The 20,288-nt window shown below is 35.6% G+C and overlaps 1 protein-coding gene across 3 annotated transcripts; it reads left to right on the top strand.

Moving 5' to 3' along the window:
- The first annotated feature begins 11,349 nt into the window (after positions 1-11,349).
- On the top strand, positions 11,350-14,717 carry LOC106362920 (CDPK-related kinase 2). Of its 3 annotated transcripts, XM_013802812.3 has the most exons (10): positions 11,355-12,072; positions 12,590-12,720; positions 12,850-12,891; positions 12,970-13,078; positions 13,160-13,535; positions 13,610-13,722; positions 13,792-13,899; positions 13,985-14,047; positions 14,132-14,299; positions 14,387-14,717. In XM_013802812.3, the coding sequence occupies exons 1-10, from the start codon at positions 11,560-11,562 to the stop codon at positions 14,528-14,530; spliced, it is 1,767 nt and encodes a 588-aa protein (XP_013658266.1). In that variant the 5' UTR covers positions 11,355-11,559; the 3' UTR covers positions 14,531-14,717. The 3 variants fall into 3 exon arrangements, with proteins under 3 accessions (XP_022550881.1, XP_013658225.1, XP_013658266.1); XM_022695160.2 differs by having other exon boundaries at positions 11,350-12,042; positions 13,985-14,299; XM_013802771.3 differs by having other exon boundaries at positions 11,352-12,072; positions 13,985-14,299.
- Positions 14,718-20,288: the final 5,571 nt, after the last annotated feature.

The raw sequence follows: 20,288 nt of genomic DNA, 5'->3' as shown, positions 1-20,288 counted from the left end.
AATCCCTTCATGTGAGCTCTCCTTCCACGTTCCAGTATTGAATGAGCCAGTCGACGACCCATTGAGTCTTTTGGATTACTGGGTTTGTCACTCTCCCAATGAGGGTAAGCTTGTTTTCTTCTATCAAGGCTGAGTTGTCGCTTGGTGGGATCCGAACCGGGCGACGCCGTTCCGATCTTGACGGGTCTGCTGCCCATTTCCCTTTCTCAGATCTAGTGTATCTGTGAGACATTCTTGCTACAAACTGGTTCCTGATGAAGTATCGTTACTATGAACCTTTGAGGGTTGAGATAAACTGAAGTAACTGTCAATTTTTAAAGAGATTGTAGAACTATCCTCAAGAAGGAGGTAAATTGAGAAGCGACGAGCTAAGAAGACGTTCAGGCCGGCTCTCCCACTCGACCCGGAAAAGTAGCTTTCCTACGTAGATTGAGCTGGCATGATATCCTTGACTGAAGATCCGTGGGGGGGGGGGGGGTTAGCCATGATGGGATCTATCGATTGACTGAAGGAATTTCGATTTAGGCTGATTTAGGTCATCAGAGAGGATTAGTTGCGGCGGTGTTCTGCTTTTCTGCGGTGGAGATGGGGTGGTTGCGGCGATGAGTTAATGCTTCTGAGGTTGGTAGTCGTGCATCGGGATTTGGGCCTGAGAGAGTTATGCTTCTGTCTCAGAATATTATATAGAGGATTTTCTCTTTATACATTCTTTTTTTGTCATATTCTCATTTGGAAAATTTCTTTTGTATCACTACAAGAAAACACAGTTTTAGCAAGGAAATTTAACGAGGAAAACTATTCCTCGTGAAATTACGATGACTTAACGATGAAATTGCGAGGAAATAAAGTTTCCTCGTAATGGCCTTGTAAAATACCGAGTAAAGCTTTTCTTCGTAGAATCGTCGTAAGTTGACGTGGTTTTTCCGAGAAAAATGCGTTTCGTCGCAAATTCGTCGTAATTTTAGCATGATTTTTACGAGGAAATAACTTACGAGGAAAGAACGAGAAATCCACCAACTTAACACGTTTTTTTTGCCACCAACCTAATTTTTCGTCGTAAATTCCTAGCAAAATTCAACTACCAGATTCGAAAATTTTCTATATATATGGAGGTTTGAACATAATTTTAAGCACACCAACAAGAAAAAAAACGTGAAAAAAATGTCGGGCTTGGGAAATATTTTCGAGTTGCGGAGGTGGATGTATATGCATAGAGATGCTAACGGGAGAGTGACGAAAGAATATCTTGCTGGGTTGGAGCGTTTTATGCATCAAGCAGATTCTACACCGCTCGCCCAAGAAAGCGGTAAAATATTCTGTCCTTGTAGGAAATGTAACAATTCAAAGTTGGCAAATCGTGAAAATGTTTGGAAGCATTTAGTAAATAGAGGTTTCACGCCAAATTATTATATCTGGTTTCAACATGGAGAAGGTTATAGTTATGATCAGAATGAAGCTAGTAGTAGTAATAGCAACTTTCAAGAAGAACCGGTTGATCATCAATTGCATAATGCACATAGTTACCATCAGGAGGATCAGCCGATGGTAGATTATGATAGGGTTCATGATATGGTAACTGATGCATTCGTAGCTCATGATGATGAAGATGAAGAACCTAACATAGATTCAAAAAAGTTTTATGAAATGTTAGATGCGGCAAATCAACCACTTTACAGTGGTTGTAGAGAAGGTCTCTCTAAATTGTCATTGGCTGCTAGAATGATGAATATTAAAACTGATCACAATCTACCTGAAAGTTGCATGAACGAATGGGCAGATTTATTTAAAGAGTATTTGCCGGAAGACAATGAGTCTGCTGATTCTTATTATGAGATTCAGAAACTGGTTTATAGTCTTGGGTTGCCTTCGGAGATGATAGATGTTTGCATCGACAACTGCATGATCTACTGGGGAGATGATGAGAAGTTGGAAGAATGTCGATTCTGCAAGAAACCACGATTCAAGCCGCAAGGAAGGGGACGTAATAGGGTACCGTACCAAAGGATGTGGTACCTACCAATTACAGATAGATTGAAAAGATTGTACCAATCGGAGCAGACTGCTGGAAAGATGAGGTGGCATGCCGAGCATACTCAGACGGATGGTGAGATGACTCATCCATCAGATGCAAGAGCCTGGAAACATTTTAACAAAGTACATCCGAATTTCGCTAGCAATAGCCGGAATGTGTACCTCGGATTATGCACAGATGGATTTAGTCCATTTGGAATGTCAGGGAGACAATATTCATTGTGGCCTGTCTTTCTTACGCCATACAACCTGCCACCGGAGATGTGCATGCAACAGGAGTTTTTATTCTTGACCATATTAATACCCGGTCCGAAGCATCCAAAAAGGTCACTTGATGTTTTCCTACAACCACTGATAAAAGAGTTGAAGGATTTGTGGTCAACAGGGGTGAGGACGTATGACTGCTCAACGAAGAAGAATTTTACGATGCGAGCTATGCTTTTGTGGACCATAAGTGACTTTCCTGCCTATGGGATGTTGTCTGGATGGACTACACATGGGAGATTAGCTTGTCCATATTGTAATGGAACGACAGATGCATTTCAACTGAAGAATGGTAGAAAGACAAGTTGGTTCGATTGTCACCGTCGATTTCTTCCAGTTGGCCATCCGTACCGAAGAAACAAGAATTTGTTTAGGCACAAAAAGGTTGTGAGAGACACTCCTCCTCCATATCTAACTGGAGAACAAATTGAAGCGCAAATCGACTACTACGGAGCTAACGAAACAGTTCGCTGGGGTGGTAATTGGCATGTCCCTCGTAATATGCCTGATTCTTACGGTGTTCATCACAACTGGCACAAGAAGAGTATATTTTGGGAGTTACCATATTGGAAGGATCTTCTTCTGCGCCACAACCTTGATGTGATGCATATAGAGAAGAATTTCTTTGAGAACATCATGAATACAATATTGAATGTCCCAGGGAAGACAAAAGACAACATAAAATCGAGGTTGGACTTGCCGGATATTTGCTCAAGAAGTGAGTTACATATAAAAAGCAATGGCCAAGTTCCCGTTCCAATTTTTAGATTGTCTTCAGAAAAAAAGTCGGTTTTGTTCAATTGGGTGGCATCAGAAGTGAAGTTCCCTGATGGGTATGTTTCAAATCTTTCAAGATGTGTTGAAAAGGGTCAAAAGTTCTCCGGGATGAAGAGTCATGATTGTCATGTCTTTATGCAACGACTTCTGCCATTTGCATTTGCGGAGCTACTTCCAACAAACGTACATGAAGCACTTGCAGGTAGTTTACAATAGGACAATAATATTAAATTGGTTTAGTTTACAATAATAGTATTTGACTAACAATGTGTTTAATTGTTTTTGGAATAGGCATTGGAGCATTTTTCAGGGATTTGAGCACACGCACTCTTAAAGAAGAAGTCGTAGAACAGCTTCAGGAGAACATTCCTATCTTATTGTGCAACTTGGAGAAGATATTTCCTCCAGGCTTTTTTGACGTGATGGAGCATCTAGCTATCCACCTCCCATATGAGGCATTGCTTCGTGGACCGGTACATTACGGATGGATGTATCAGTACGAGCGAGCCATGAAATATTTGAAGGGAAAAGCAAAGAACCTCGCCAAAGTTGAAGGTTCTATAATTGCTGGAAGTTTGACAGAAGAAGTTTCTCACTTCACATCGTACTACTTTGCGTCAAAAGTACGTACCCGAAGAAGAGCTCCAAGAAGATATGATGATGGTGGCGTTGCGCCCACATATGCAGTTGTTGGTGTTCCAGAAATCTTTAGCCAGATTGGACGACTTGGTGGGAAATCAAAACAGGTTTGGTGGTCGAGTGAAGAAGACGCTCATAGTGCACACACCTATATTCTACTCAATTGCGAGGATCCATTGATGCGTTATTTTGAAAGGTAACTTAAATTGAGTATACATTATATAATTGAGAGAGATTAATTCATGTAAAATGTGAATTTACAGCATGTTTGTTTCACAAGTCAAAGAAACATTTCCTGGTATATCCACAAGTGACGTAGACAAAAGAAAAGATCAACACTTTGTTAAGTGGTTGAAGAATCAGGTATTAATCAAATACTTTTAAAATTTTCATACATGAATGATTTGTATTTCAACGTTCTTTTTATTTTTAAATAGGTTGATTATGACGACGATGCAGATTATCCTAAGTGGTTACACGAAGTAATTCAATCTCCACTTGTAAAGGTCACCACATCACAGATGTATTTCACACGAGGCTATACTTTTCACACATATGAGTATGGTAAACAGCGGGCAACCAGTAACTATGGAATTTGTGTGAAAGGAGAAACAGATTTCTACGGAATCTTGACGGAGATTATTGAAGTCGAATTCCCAGGGATATTGAAGCTAAAATGCGTCCTCTTCAAGTGTGAATGGTTCGACCCCGTCGTCAATAGAGGTGTTCGGTTGAACAAATTCGGTGTAGTAGATGTCAACGGTGGCCGGAGGTACAACAAATTCGAGCCCTTCATCTTAGCTTCACAAGCAGACCAAGTTAGCTTCCTTCCATACCCACGGATGAGAGAGTCGGGTATAAATTGGTTAGCCGTGATCAAAGTTACACCTCGAGGACGAATCATCGTAGGAGAAGAACCACCATTGCAAGAAGAACAAATAAATGAAGTTCATGAACCTGAACAAGAAATTGATGACATCCTTCTCATTGATCCGCATAATCACGAGTATGAAGATCTTACCGAAGATCCCACGGAGGAAGCTGTTGAAGACGAGTTTCATGTAAATGATGATGTTTCAAGTGATGACGAGAATGTCGATGAATCCGATTAATGTATTTCATATTTGTATGAGTTTGATTTATTATATATAATTAAAGATAATGGGAGTTTATTTATAAATAAGATATCGACATTAATTATAAGTAAAGGAATTGTGTTTTTATAATTTTCGGTTTGGATTAGAATGAATTGCTTGAGGTTAAAGGATAGAAGTGTTTGATATATGAAGTAGAAGATAAAGAAGATGTGGTTTGGGATTTGGGGTTTCGTTTTAGGGGTTTAGAGACAGTCGTCGTACTTTCCACGTTATCTCACGGGAATTTTACGACGATTTATAATACATTACCTCGCATATTCCACGGTAACAGTAAACGTCGTAAGAGCCTCGTTAACTTACGTGGACTAAGAGACGATTTATAATTAAAAAGCGGACCTCGCTTATTCCACGTAAGACCAAAACGTCGTAAGAGCCTCGTTAACTTACGTGGAATGAGCGAGGTTAGCTTTTTTATTTTACTTTTCGTCGTTAATTCGTCGGTAAATATAAACCCTAAACTAAAATGAAACCCAAATCCCTAAACCTCAAATGTGCAAACCCTAAAACTCCCCATCCTACTTCATATAAACTAAAAAAAAATTAATTTTCAATTTTATATAAACTTAAAAAAAAAAGAGAAGAAAGATATTGTAAACACATATGACGAGATACGTAAGTGTAGCCCACATAAATCTACATCATTTGTATTCAAATATCTTCTTCTCTTTTTTTTTTGTTTTTAAACCTTTCATATATGATTTGTAGCGTGTGTTTGATTTGTTGTGTGATACGTCAAATTCAAAATTTGTAAAATTGTTTTCCAACGTATTAAACCTTTCAAATTCAAAAAAATATATATATTGAAGTTAAAGGGTTAGAAATATATGAAGTATTAGATAAGAAATATAAGAAAGATAGGGTTTGAGGTTTGGAGATAAGAAAGATAGGGTTTGAGGTTTGGGGTTTAAGATTTTAGGGGTTAGCAAAAAAAGCCTCGCTATTTGCACGTAAAATCGATGATAAAACAAAAATCGTCGCAAGAACGACGTTAAATAAAACACGGGCCTCTGTATATCCTCGTTAATTTGCTTGGGCCTTGCGACGAAACGAAAGACGGGCCCACGTAAAATCGATGATAAAACAAAAATCATCGCAAGAACGACGTTAAATAAAAGACGGGCCTCTGTATATCCTCGTTAATTTGCTTGGGCCTTGCGACAAAACGAAAGACGGGCCTCTGTCTTTCCTCGTTATTTTGCGACGAATTTTCGACGAACACTAATCCTATATATAGGCGAAACCGCAGCCCTCTTCATTTCCTCTCTAATTCCTCTCTACAGCCTCTCCATTTCCTCTCAACATGGTAACTCTCTTTCCTCTCTAAGTAGTTTAGGGAATTTAGATTAGGTGGTTAGTTTAGGGAATTTAGTTTACGAAATTAGTTTACAAAATTTAGGTTTCCTCATTTTATTAATTACGTAGTTAATACTGTTCATAATTTTTTATTTACTCTTGACTTTAATTTAGAAATTTAAATTTTGCAGACTATTCGTAGACACCAGCGTAGTGCTCACTACTCGCAGATGTTCGGTCCACCGGGTAGTCGGTTAGACCCGCCTTCACTTCCCGGTTCTTCTTCAGCTCCCGGTTCTTCGGGTCAGCAGGAGACCGTCCCCGAGACTCAATCTTCTCAGAGAGTCTCGCCTTCTTCTACGGCATCGCCATCAGTTCCTCATGTGCCTCCTCCGGTAGCTCCTCCTCCGATGCCAGCTCCTCATGTGCCTCCTCAGATGCCCGCCCATCAGGTTCATGCTGATTTGATGGTGCCAGCGAGTTGTCCTTACTCTCAGTACACTGTTGAGGACATTCTCGGTTTGCCAGGCAGAGAAGGCTTACCGATCATAGACCCCGACCGACCTGAAGGAACACTTTGGTATGTATGTTACATTTATTTTTTAAAATTCATTTGTGACTTTAATAAATATTTAAAACTTTGAATTTGTTTTTTTTTTCCAGGTTTGGGGTTGATAACTGCCTTGCAACAGAAGTAACCGAGACGATTAAAGGTTACTTCTCCATGGCACATCCCAACTGGAAATCCACTCCGATCTACATCAGAAGGACGTGGTTCAAGATTTACGCTGTAAGTTTTTACAATTTATTCCTGATTTATATTTTTTAAATTTTATTTTTCTAAACTAATTATTAATATTTTTTTTTTTGCAGCAAAAATTTAATTGGTCCATGGGGGTCACTGAGAAGGTGCGGAAAGAGTTTATCGACAAGGCGAAGAAACGTTTGTTGGACACGGTCTCCAACTGGAAGGGTGACTGGATCGTGAAGGGCTATGAGCGGGGCAAACCCACAACCATCACCACGGACGTGTGGGATGGCCTCATCCGTTACTGGAGGGATCCTGATGCCATGAGAGTCGCCCAGTCTTGCTCCGCCTCCCGTAACTCGGTAGATGAGCACGGCCACAGGGCGATGCAACATAGGCCAAAAGCCACACGCCCGCGTCCGTTTGGAAATGGTACGTAATTTAAATATTTAACTTTTTGATTTTTAATATATATATATATATATAATAAAAATTTTCTTAACTATTTTTAGGCCAAGGAGTTGGGACGTTTACCGACTCTTATGGAACTTTTCGATCGGACCCACAAGAACAAGGCGGGCGCATTTGTAGATGAGAAGTCTGAGAAGATCTACAATGATGTGGCAGCTCGTATTGACGAGCGTGAGACCCAGCTGGCGCAGGAGTCCGCCGACGGATCACCCGTCGTCTTATCCACAATAGAAGTGGATAGAATTTACGAGGAGGTAAATTTTATATAAATTTTTTATTAATTCCATTTTACTTTAAAATTTAAATTTTAATATATATTTTATTGTTTTTTAAGGTCGCTCCCAAGAAAAAGGGACGTGTGTTGGGGATTGGTTCCGTCAACGATGTTCCGAGAGCGACTTCCTCTTATGGCCAGAGACGGGATGATGAAGTCTCTCAGCTGCGCGACGTGTTGGAGACGACACAACATCAGCTGTCGTCGACACAAAACGAGTTGGCCTCGACAAAATCGTCGTTCACAGCTCGTATGACTGGTCTCGAGAACTTCTTGGACGTCATAGCGGCCACAAATCCGGAATGGGAGGCCATGTTCAGGACCATGAGACAACAAAACCCCATTCCAGGCGAGACATCCGTGCAAGTCAACGAGGAAGATCTCTCGAGAAGGAGCGAGGAATTCTACGACGCGGCAATGCAGCATTAGTTTTTTTTTTTGTTATTGTATTTTAAAATTCAAAACTTATTTATATATTATATAATTTCATTTTAATTCGGCCAAAAAAAAATTTTCTATTCGATTTAATTTCAATTAAAATTTTATTAATAAATTAAATAAATATAATTTTTATTTATAAATTCAGTAAATAGAAAACAAAGTAATTGCGTCGCTAATTCCCGATGTATTAACGAGGAAAATTAACGACGAAATATCGAGGAACAATTAACGAGGATTTTACGTGGATTTAGTTACGATTCTATTACGACGAATTGTTTTCGTGTTCCTTACGTTTTTATTACGACGAATTTATTTAGAGGTTTTTGCGGGTCTTTTACGACGAATCATTTACGAGTTTCTTACGAGGAAGCACAACGACCGCGTTACGTGGAAACCCCACGTGGTCTTTACGACGAAAACTTAATTCTTCTTTACGAGGAAAATATAACCTCGCTAATTAACGAGGAAATGACGACGAATCTTCTCTTACGACAATCATATAACGACGAAACGCCTTTCATCGCCATTTCCTCGTAAGCCTTCTTTTCCGAGGAAATAACGACGATTTTGGCCGTCGTTAAATTTGTGTTTTCTTGTAGTGTATGTTTTGATTTGTTTTTGAGAGATTAATTGGGATTGTAATGTATCATTCTCAAACTTCAGCTTTTTTTTTTATTCACTTGTACTAGTTATGTGACTCGAATATTAGTAGTAGAAAACTAATCATTAATCATGGCATGCTGTCCCAATTTTTAATGTTTTGAATATATGAATAGATGAATGATCAAAAATCAAACGACCAACTTGGTCTATAATAAGATTACTATGTGATTATCCGCGCGGAATAAAATATATATTCTAATAATAGTTGAATACTAACTTTTCATTTTCAACCATATTTATATCATGTCATAAGCTATATATATATATATATATATATATTAATCTGAATATCAATTAAATGTGATTTTTACTCAAATGATTTTTTGATCATTTGTACTTTATTATAACAAAAAAAATTCAACTATAGATCATAAATTTTTTTATATGAGACTTTTAACAGTTTTCATAATTTATAGTCGTTTTAAAATTCAAAATATAACATATACGAAAAATATAAATTTTTATTATATGGTTACTATGATTGTTTGATTTATTTTAATAATATAACATTAAAAAGAATAGAAAAATGTAAATTGTTATCAAATCTTTATTATTAAAATAATTCATTGTCAAATATATATTTCATTTATTTTTGGTAATTTCGTAGCTTTTATTTAAAGAAAAAAAGAAAAATAATAATTGTTAATTAATTTAATGGTTAGTTTAATGAGAATTATATAATATATATTTAGTGGACTAATATATTTCTCTAAAAATTTTAAAAAGTATTCTAGTGATAATACGTGTTATATCTAAAATGTTGTAATGATTTCCTTTTAATATATAGAAGATGTACTAATTGGGAGAAAGAAAATAACAATTAGGTAACTTCTCCGATCTTGTAAAATATTGTTAGAGTGATCATCAAATCAAAGAGTTAGTGAGAATAAAGTCTAGAGATGTGAACCAATTATTTTTCTTGAAGATGATGCGATCAATTAAACATATTAAAAATTGATATCCATCCTGTCCAGATACAACGAAGTTGTTGGATTACAGATATCATGTCTCAAGAACAAGTAGATACGTATTAAAAATCGATTGATATATGTAACGTAATTCTGATTTCGAGGGAGAAGTTGGCTGACTGCCGTTAATTAGTAAAAGATTCCAATTTAGCTTCTTCGCTAACCATTTAGTTTCTACTAGAGAAAATAGAGTAAACAACAACTGTACATATGAAAAAAGCTACTACATATGCATTTCCATGCATATATATATGATTCATATTTTTTAAAATAAAATGGTTCATGGTCAGGGCCGTGCCTGACTATAGGCTGATCAAGCACATGTTTGGGGCCCTGATGTGTATAACTATTTTAAGGGCCAATTTTTTTTACAAAGTGTGGTTAGTTCTAATGGTCTTTGTCCAATTCTTTCCTACAAAAGGTTTGGGGTTCAATTGTTTGTTCCATAATTTTTTATTTTTTTCTATGATAAATAATTGAAGGACCAAAAATATATTTTGTGCTTGGGGGCCCAAAAAAGTCAGGCACGACCATGTTCATGGTTGATAGATAATTTAAGTAAAACCTCTACAAAATTACAAAATTATTACCACCACCGATGACATGCAGTTGTTCCAATTGTAAAACTGTGTTAGAATGGACCACTTTTTGTTTCCATGCTCAAAGAATAAATAAAACTATTTATTTACAGATACACAAACGCATGTACTTGTAGTAATTTAAATTGACTGAGATGTCGTCGTTTATGAGTTTACTATTTCGTTTTTGGGTTGTTTCTTAAGAAATACAGTTCAACAACTCAAATTTATAGAAGACAATATGCACATAATGTAATTCTAATATAGATTATATTTTATTTAAAAAATAAATATATGGATTAATAAATTAGCTAATTTGTTCTTACTAAATAATTATAAACAATATTTACAAATATATTAATCTCATCTTAAGTTGTAGTACTCCCTCCGTTCCCGAAAGTAAAATTTTTTAGATTTATTTTTTGTTTCAAAATGATAATTTTTCTAAAAAATTTAAGGTACTTTTTAATAGTTAATGTTAAAAAGTTGTATACTTCTAAGAAACATTAATTGAAAATATTTGAATTGGTTAAATACTATTGGTTGATATTTATTGGAAAATGTATAATAAAATAAATAATGAATTTTTTTTTTGTCACAGAAATAAATAATGAATTTAATTGTAAATATATATTATATTTTTAATATGCATGAATATTATAAAAAATCTTTTTTTCGGGAACGGATGGAATATTTATTATTAGAATGAAATACCGTTTTTTGTAATCTAATCATTTCTGTAAGATATTTTTTTCCATAAATTGAGATTTTCACAAGTCACCAAGTTATGTTAAACTTCTATTGGTTTTATATTCCTCAAATACGTATGAAAACTACAAAAGAAAAAATATATTAGTCCCCACAAAAAAAAAAAAGACAAATGATACTGATTAAAAAATACATAAAGTAAAACAACTATATATTGCTTAGAAAAGAATTAACGAAAAAATACATATGTGTAAAAAACAAAATAGAAAGACGTGGCAAAAAGCAACTAATTTCAACCAATCCCACATCTACCTTCATCAGAACAAAACCCAATTTTAAACACACACACCGCAGATCCTGCCATGTGGCTTCTCTCTCCTCTACAGCTCACTTCCCTTCTCTCTCTAAAAACCAGACCTTCAATGTCATTGCTGTGATTCTCATAAAGTCCAGTGTCCGAATCCTTCATCTGTCTTTTTGATTTATTTTTCAAAATATAAATTTTGATTTTTTAATTGTGCTGTAACCGGAGAAGAAGAAGAAGAGTATGGGAGGTTGTACCTCCAAGCCCTCCTCCACCTCCGTGAAACCTAATCCTTACGCACCCAAAGACTCCCTTCCACAAAATGACGATTCTACCCCTGCTCGCACCTCAACCGCCGTAAAGGCTTCTCCTTTCTTCCCCTTCTACACTCCAAGCCCCGCCAGGCACCGCCGCAACAAGAGCCACCGCGACGGCGGAGGAGAGAGCAAGAGCGTCACCGGCACTCCGCTCCGTCAGCTCGCGCGTGCTTTCCACCCTCCTTCTCCGGCGAAACACATACGGGATGTTCTGCGGCGGAGGAAGGAGAAGAAGGAGGGTGCTCCACCGGCGGCGAGGCAGCGAGAGGAGGAGGTGGGGCTGGACAAGAGATTCGGATTCGCCAAGGATTTTCAGAGTAGGATGGAGCTAGGGGAAGAGATTGGGAGAGGGCATTTTGGGTACACTTGCTCTGCTAAGTTCAAGAAAGGAGAGTTCAAGGATCATGAGGTTGCTGTTAAAGTCATCCCTAAATCTAAGGTCAATGTTACTACTCTTTACTAATCTTGAGCTTATGCTTCAATTGGCTTTAAGTTTTCATGCTCTAGTCGTGATGCTTGGTGGTAGAAGAGACTTAGAAGAAGAAAGAAACCATTGATAGGTTCTCTTGATGTTTATTTTCTTCTCTATCAACTTACCTGCCCTCTTGTTTGAGCCATCTCTTTGGAAAAATATATGGCGTGTGGGGACTTTTATGCTTAGAAATTAATATAAACTCGAGTATGTATGAATGAATACATATGAGGTTTAACGTTTCAATATTTCATATATGTTTGTCAAAGGCCAAGATTTTCAATGGTAACAGATGTAAGTTTTGCTGACTTCTTTTGTGGGTGAAAAGTTCTACACGCTTTAAAATTGGTCAATAAACTAGAAGCATAAACATTTTGTGCTCTGCTTATGTTATTAAGGAAATGAAATATCTATGCAGTCAAGTTATTTAACTGTTAGCTTAAATTCATAACAGACTGTTGCTCATTAGTTTATGGTTTGGCAGATGACAACTGCAATATCTGTAGAGGATGTGAGAAGAGAAGTTAAAATCCTCCGGGCGTTGTCAGGACATAACAATCTGGTTCAATTCTATGATGCGTTCGAGGACAATGCCAACGTCTACATCGTTATGGAGTAAGAACACCGTGCTTAGCACACTACATACAATGTTTGAATCAACTAGATTATTATATATATTTTCAGAACTTGGTTTTACTTCAAAAAATGTTCAGCTGTGAATAAACATTTACTTCGAACTTTCAGGTTATGTGGAGGTGGTGAGCTCCTTGACAGAATACTAACAAGGTCTGCTATCAAAAAAATATTTGTTTAAACTTAGAGATGCTCCATTGCCTGACTAACTATTAATATATTCTCTTTTAGGGGAGGAAAATACTCTGAAGATGATGCAAAAGCAGTGCTTATACAGATCCTTAACGTTGTAGCTTTCTGTCATCTCCAAGGAGTTGTTCATCGAGATCTTAAACCAGAGGTGAACCTCATTTCTCGTCCTTAGTTTAAAACTTCTCCCTATTTTAACACCAATCTGAAATACTTTTCATTCATGTACCAGAACTTCTTGTACATTTCCAAGGAGGAGAACTCTCAGTTAAAAGTCATAGACTTTGGTTTATCAGACTTTGTCAGACCAGACGAAAGACTAAACGATATAGTCGGTAGTGCATACTACGTAGCCCCTGAGGTTCTACACAGATCTTACACCACGGAAGCAGATGTATGGAGCATAGGAGTAATAGCTTACATTCTCCTATGTGGAAGCCGTCCCTTTTGGGCAAGAACTGAATCAGGAATCTTCAGAGCAGTTCTTAAAGCTGATCCTAGTTTTGATGAGCCTCCTTGGCCTTCATTGTCCTTGGAAGCAAAAGATTTTGTTAAGCGGCTGTTGTACAAAGACCCTCGGAAAAGAATGACAGCTTCTCAAGCTTTGAGTCAGTAACTCTAAAACTCTCCACAATCTTTGAATACAAATCAATTTAACTTAAGACTTCTTTTTCATTTACAGTGCATCCTTGGATCTCTGGTAGTAAGAAGATGAATATCCCATTTGATATTCTCATCTTCAGGCAGATCAAAGCATACTTGAAGTCTTCTTCTCTGCGCAAAGCTGCTTTGATGGTACATTTTTTTCTTGCAACCTTTGTTCCACACTGTTAGTGTTGATCCTAACTCTTATACTCTCTCCAGGCTCTGTCCAAGACATTAATTACAGATGAGCTTCTTTATCTGAAAGCACAGTTTGCAATCTTAGCACCCAACAAAAATGGTCTCATCACTTTGGATAACATCAGAACGGTATGTGCCTTACTTCTATATCTCTCTGTCTATGGTTAGAGAACAAACAGCTCAAAAGCTAGCTTCGATTTTCTTTGTTGGACAGGCACTTGCTACGAATGCAACAGAAGCAATGAAAGAGTCACGCATCCCAGACTTTCTTGCATTGGTATTGATTCTCCTGTTGTCTTTTGTTCTCGTTTGTTTGCTGTATGGTTTTAACAAAAGATTTGGTGTTGGGAACTATGAACAGTTAAATGGACTACAGTACAAAGGAATGGATTTTGAAGAGTTTTGTGCAGCTTCCATTAGTGTTCATCAGCATGAGTCTCTTGATTGTTGGGAGCAGAGCGTTCGCCATGCTTATGAGCTTTTTGAGATGAATGGAAACAGAGTTATTGTCATTGAAGAACTTGCTTCTGTAAGTTTTGTCTTCTTTCACTTAAAGACTTTTTATTTTCACATTCTTTTGTACTAATTAAAAGGGATCATCACAAATGTTTTGTAGGAGCTCGGCGTTGGATCATCAATCCCAGTCCACACCATTCTACATGATTGGATAAGGCACAGTGATGGGAAGCTGAGCTTCTTAGGTTTTGTCAAATTGTTGCACGGTGTATCTAGTCGACAGCCTTTAGCTAAAACTCGGTGAAGAAGGTAACAGAGGTGAAAGAGGATGAACATACCACAGCTAATGGATGTCAAGAACAATTTTATAGTGTCAAAATAGGGAAATCTAAAGTTCCAAAATATCAGACATGCCTGAAAAGTTGTAATGGGATGATGTTTAAGACCAAACACTTTCTTCTCTAATGTTTTATATCTAAACACTTGAAACACCTGATCCTTGCATATATCTGGGGCCGGTTCTATAGCGATTAGACATGGATTATGCAATGCAACACACAACAATCCCCAATAGTTTTTTATCAAAAAAAAGTCCCCTATAGTGTGGGGAGCATGGTGTATTCCAACATTCAAACTGTGAAGAATCTTCCACGAGCCTTGAGCAACCCAATGGCTTCCAAAACCACTGACCTCCCTTTCATCAGCATTCCGTTGAATAGATTCCCGGCAGCAAGCCAGATCCATTTGGGGGAAAAGGGTATCATGAGGAAAGAGAGAAGAGGGTAACACCACTCTCCAACAATGTATGGTCTCATATAGGTCTAGATGTTTGGAAATGAAAGCAGGTGCAAGAGCATCCTTCCATCTTTGACTCTCTCGGGAGAAGAAGGAACTTGCAAGTACTGAAGAAAGAAGAGATAGAGACAGAAGCTTATGGAGGTGTTATAAGAAGTGTTGGAGTTATGGTGTTTAGCATATCCTCGTGAGTATCCTCCATTCCACTGCTGCCCTGAGTCTCCTCTCCGCTGCCACAAAAAGTAGACAACAACACATTAAGACTTTTGGAGAGAGATCTATTGCATTTATCAAACATGTGTGACCATACTAAGGGGAGTGACAAGTTGGGCTTGGAGATCATGTGTTAGATATTCCAACTTGTATAGTCAAAAACTAAAAAACGAGGGAAGGTGCTATATATTCCAACATCTATTGCCTATTATTTATTGTCAACCACTAACTTTATACGTTTCTAATATCACAACATGGATTAGAAAAAACGCTATTACCAAAGTTTAACCTAATCAAACATACTAAATATAGACTGCAGATAGAATGCACCACCAACACCAAAAGTAAAAACTTTTACCTGCTTGTTTGGAGTTCTACCCCAAGATAGTCTGACAGTGTTCGGGTGGGCGTTCGGTATCCATTCGGTTTCGGGTTTAAAGATTTTAGCCCCATTCGGATATTTCTAAATTTCGGCTCGGGTTCGGATAACCCATTTAAATTATTTTTTAAATTTTTAATATTCATTATATGCTTAAAATTTCTCAAAATCTATAAAACAAAATAATATATTACATATAAATTTGTATAATATATGTCAAAATACCTAAAATTAACATATAAATTGGTTTGATTTGAATATTTGGATAGCAAATCAATAGATATTTCAAGTATTTTGGTGTTTTGAATAAATTTTAACTATTTTAGACATTTACTTTTGACTATTTATGTATATTTTCAAGTATTTTAGACAACTTAAAAGTATCTTATATATTTTGGATGTTTTTAATATATATTAAATCTAAAAATAACTAATATATTTAGGTATATAAATCTATTTCGGTTATATTCGGGTACCCGAGATACTTCGGTTCGGGTCGGGTTCGGTTTCGGTTCTTTAGATACCAAAATTTTGAACCCGTTCGGATATTTAATTAATTTCGGTTCGGGTTCGATACTACTTTTTCGGATCGGATTCAGTTCGGTTCTTCGGATCTGGTTTTTTTGCCCAGCCCTAGTTCTTGCCAATGACCGTCCCATTCAAAAATTATATCTAAAACTACATTTAAATTCTATGAAACATATTTTATATACACCAGATCATATAAGAAAAGCCATATGAAAGTCACATTTAAAATTTTTAATCAGTGTATATATGTTAAAATCAAATAAGAAAATCTAAAAAAATCTTTATTAATTAATAACTCTGTAAATTAATAAAATACTATAGTTCCAACATTACTAATGCATAGAATTTTTACTGTAGTAAGTTGTTTCTATCTTGAAGTTTAAGGTATTGATTGTCTGTAGTTTTTAAAATGGTTTTGGTTTTATTTTTCAAAAAATAGTTTTATTCAATCTAGATTTAGACTTTAGTTTTTGTTTCTGTAAAAATCACTTTATTACCAATTCAAATTTTTAACAAATAGATTCTCTAAAATTTAGAAAAATTACTTTTCTAAAGAAAATATTGTTTTATGAACACAAACCAAATCAGTTATCTAATTTATTTATATCTAATTCTTTAAAATAAATCTATGTACTTTATCTATAATTTATTATGAAATATAAGTTTTTGAGTTACTGTTTTTAAAATAAGATCATAAAATTGTTGACAAAAAAAGATCATAAAATTATATATTTGAGTGGCAGATCAACAAAATGGCACTCAAACCTGCAATGACAATGATCAGACAGCCCAAAAGGTGGTCCATCAGGAGACCTAACTGGCGGCCAGTCAGGTGACCCAACTGGCGGTCCGTCAGGAGCCTTGACCTTAGGCTCCTTCACCTTAGGTTCCGAAAAAATCAAACAAATGAAACGTTGATATCTTTGAGCTATAAAATGCATATCTTACTCAAGAGAAAAATAAACAGAGACATGAACAAGAACAAAAGGGCTTGATGCTGAAAAAATTCAATAATTGGAAGAAGGTATCTGAAAAAATCATATTCAATAGCAATGTTCTCGAGATACTACCTTTAAGGTATCTGCAAAAATCATGTTGGCATCGGAGGAGCCTTAGGAACCTTAAGTTTAGGAACCTTTGGAAGCTTAGGAACCTTGAGCTTAGGAAGAGGCTTCGGAAGCTTCAGAGCAATCCCCTTGGGCTCGTTTATCTTAGCTTTCTCTGATTTGCCTGAAAACATATGTTGCATGTGCTTGTTGGTTTGACTGTGTGTATAATAGTCTAACTAACGAGATTGAGAAGAAAAAAATTGCTATAAGTTGATCCGTAAATAATAGTGATTAACATGACAATTTTTAAATACATTTTCTAAGAAAACAAAAATTTCATATTTTCAGCACAAAACAAATATTTTCAACCGCTTGTTTTTGTTGTGGATAATTTGGGCACATTCACTAAGCTATTTTGTTGATAGATTTGACAATTACTACTCTTAAAAAGGTGAAAATAATCACATATGATTACATATACGGTAACTTGATTACTCATTTTTGGAAATGAAATGACATTGAGTGATGATCAATGCCATTAATTTCATACATAAGTATATCATTTAATTTAAATGGAATGGAATAATAAAACTAAACAAAATACAAAGAAAAACATTTCATAACAATTTTGATAAGAAAGAAATTGAATGAATCTAATTATATTTTCCATTCATCTTTTTCCCTTCCTCTTTATTCTTTTTAAGTTTATCATTTACAATCATAATAATAATATCGTTTGAAAATGAATTTATAGCATGGAAAATTTATATGTGATATTTTCTTATGTAATAATAAAAGTTCAATAATGTTATATCTGACAATTACTCTATGGTTGACTTAAACCGGTTGATATGTTTCTGAAAATGAGTTTATGGTTTATTATTCATTTAGAGAATTAGCCAAATAATACATGTGACTTGGTTTTTTGAGATATGGGTTCATAGAAGCAACGACATGACTATGGTATGATGAAGCTTATAGTGTATGAACTACGGAGGCATGGTTAAGTTTTTAAAAAGATTTGTCTTTATACCTATTTTTGGAGGGTTTTGTCTTTGAGATAAAGAGGTTCTGTACGTTTTTGATTTATTTTTGTGAGATTAATCTTTTTTGAATAATGATGAGTTTTTAGCACAAGGATTGCAATGTATCATTTCTCAAACTTCAATTCTTTATTTTTATTTAGTTGACTAGTGATTTGACTCGAATATTAGGTTTAACGTTCTAATATTTTATCTATGTTTGTCAAAAGGCAAAGATTTTCAATGGTAATAGATGTAAGTTTTGCTGACTTTTTTTTTGGTTAAACGTTCTACACGTTTTTAAATTGGTCGATAAACCAGAAGCATAGACACTATGTGCAATATCTATGGTCCTTATGCAATTATGTATTATCTTGCAATCAAGTTATTGAGTGTTAGCTTAATTCATAATAGACTCTGCCTCATTAGTTTTTGCCGTTTGGCAGATGACAACTGCAATATCTATAGAGGATGTGAGAAGAGAAGTAAAATTCCTGCGGGTAACCGAGTTATTGTCATTGAAGAACTTGCTTTAAGTTTGTCTTCTGTCGCTTAGACTTTTTATTTTCATATTCTTTTGTACTAATTAAAGGGATCTTCACAAATTTTTTGTAGGAGCTCGGCGTTGGATCATCAATCCCAGTCCACACCATTCTACATGATTGGATAAGGCACAGTGATGGGAAGCTGAGCTTCTTAGGTTTTGTCAAATTGTTGCACGGTGTACTACCCATCAACCTTTAGCTAAAACTCGGTGAAGAAGGTGGTAACTTGAGGTTATAACAGAGGTGAAAGAGGACGAACATACCACAGCTAATGGATGTCAAGAACAATTTTATAGTGTCTAAGGAAATCAAAGTTCTGGTAAAGAAAAAGAGTACTGAAAATATCAGACAGGTTTAAAAAGTTGTAATGAGATAATGTTTATGACAAATTGATGAGATTAAATCACACAAAGGTGTTTAGGAAGAATATTATTAGACTCTCATGAAAATAATGTTACAAGATGCATAGTTTATATAGAGAATAAATCAACTAATTTCCTATACTAATATGGAATAGTATATAATAGATAATAATAAGTTTTCTATTCTAATATATTAATTTATATCCTAATATTGACCATTGGATTATGTCGATCTTCTAGATCTCCTAATACCCTCCCTCAAGCTCATATGTGGTAATACATATGAGATTGGACAATCTTCAAAATATAGTAGTAAAAATAACTCAAAGGCTTGTGAAACAACGATGGTTGTTAATTTTGTGGAAGCTTGATGAATGTCCCATAACTCTTTTTGCCACTTCGCGAGTTGAGATAGATGATCTGATTTTTGGTTTGATTGTTTGTTTTATCCATCCTACAATGAGATGATTATTTGCTGTCCAATCTTCACGGTAGGATGAATCGGCTACCGGTAGACTGCCGTCAAGAAATCTGAATCTTTCGTGAGTTAATAACCATACGAAAGTTGATGAATGAATTTTCTTTGCTTCAAATTGAGAAACAAATGAATAGAGAATAGGTTTGCTGATTTGCGATTTTGCAAAGACAACAAAACTATGATTGAATGAAAATCTTCTTCTTCAAGTCGTGAATAAAGAAGTTCTGAATGAAGCATTGTTGTTCTGCGATTTTTGCAAAGCAACACGAAAATAAAGAATTTAGAAGTATTTTATGTTTTTAGTTTTGTTCTTGCTCTGATACCATGACAAATTGATGAGAGTAAATCCCACAAGGTGTTTAGAAATAATATTATTAGACTCTCATGAAAATAATGTTACAAGATGCATAATTTATATAGAAAATAAATCAACTAATTTCCTAAACTAATATGGAAAGTATATAATAGATTATAATAAGTTTTCTATTCTAATATATTAATGTATATCCTAATATTGACCATTGGATTACGTCGATCTTCTAGATCTCCTAATAGTTTATAACATTTTCTTCTCTAATGTTTTATATCTAAACACTTGAAACATCTGTTTCTCACATGGGTCTAGAGAGTCTTGAAGATGAAGTAGGTGCAAGAGCATCGCCATTCTTCCATCTTTGACTCTCTTAGGACA

Source organism: Brassica napus, chromosome C1 (assembly GCF_020379485.1).
Source record: "Brassica napus cultivar Da-Ae chromosome C1, Da-Ae, whole genome shotgun sequence".
NCBI lineage: Eukaryota > Viridiplantae > Streptophyta > Magnoliopsida > Brassicales > Brassicaceae > Brassica > Brassica napus.
This window is presented reverse-complemented; position numbering and strand designations above follow the sequence as displayed.

Excerpts from the sequence above, each read along its gene's own strand:
- LOC106362920 (XM_013802771.3), top strand. The coding sequence starts at position 11,560 with ATGGGAGGTTGTACCTCCAAGCCCTCCTCCACCTCCGTGAAACCTAAT. Across the intron at positions 12,721-12,849 it reads AACGTCTACATCGTTATGGA|GTTATGTGGAGGTGGTGAGC; the intron begins GTAAGAACACCG and ends TCGAACTTTCAG. Across the intron at positions 13,536-13,609 it reads GACAGCTTCTCAAGCTTTGA|TGCATCCTTGGATCTCTGGT; the intron begins GTCAGTAACTCT and ends TTTCATTTACAG.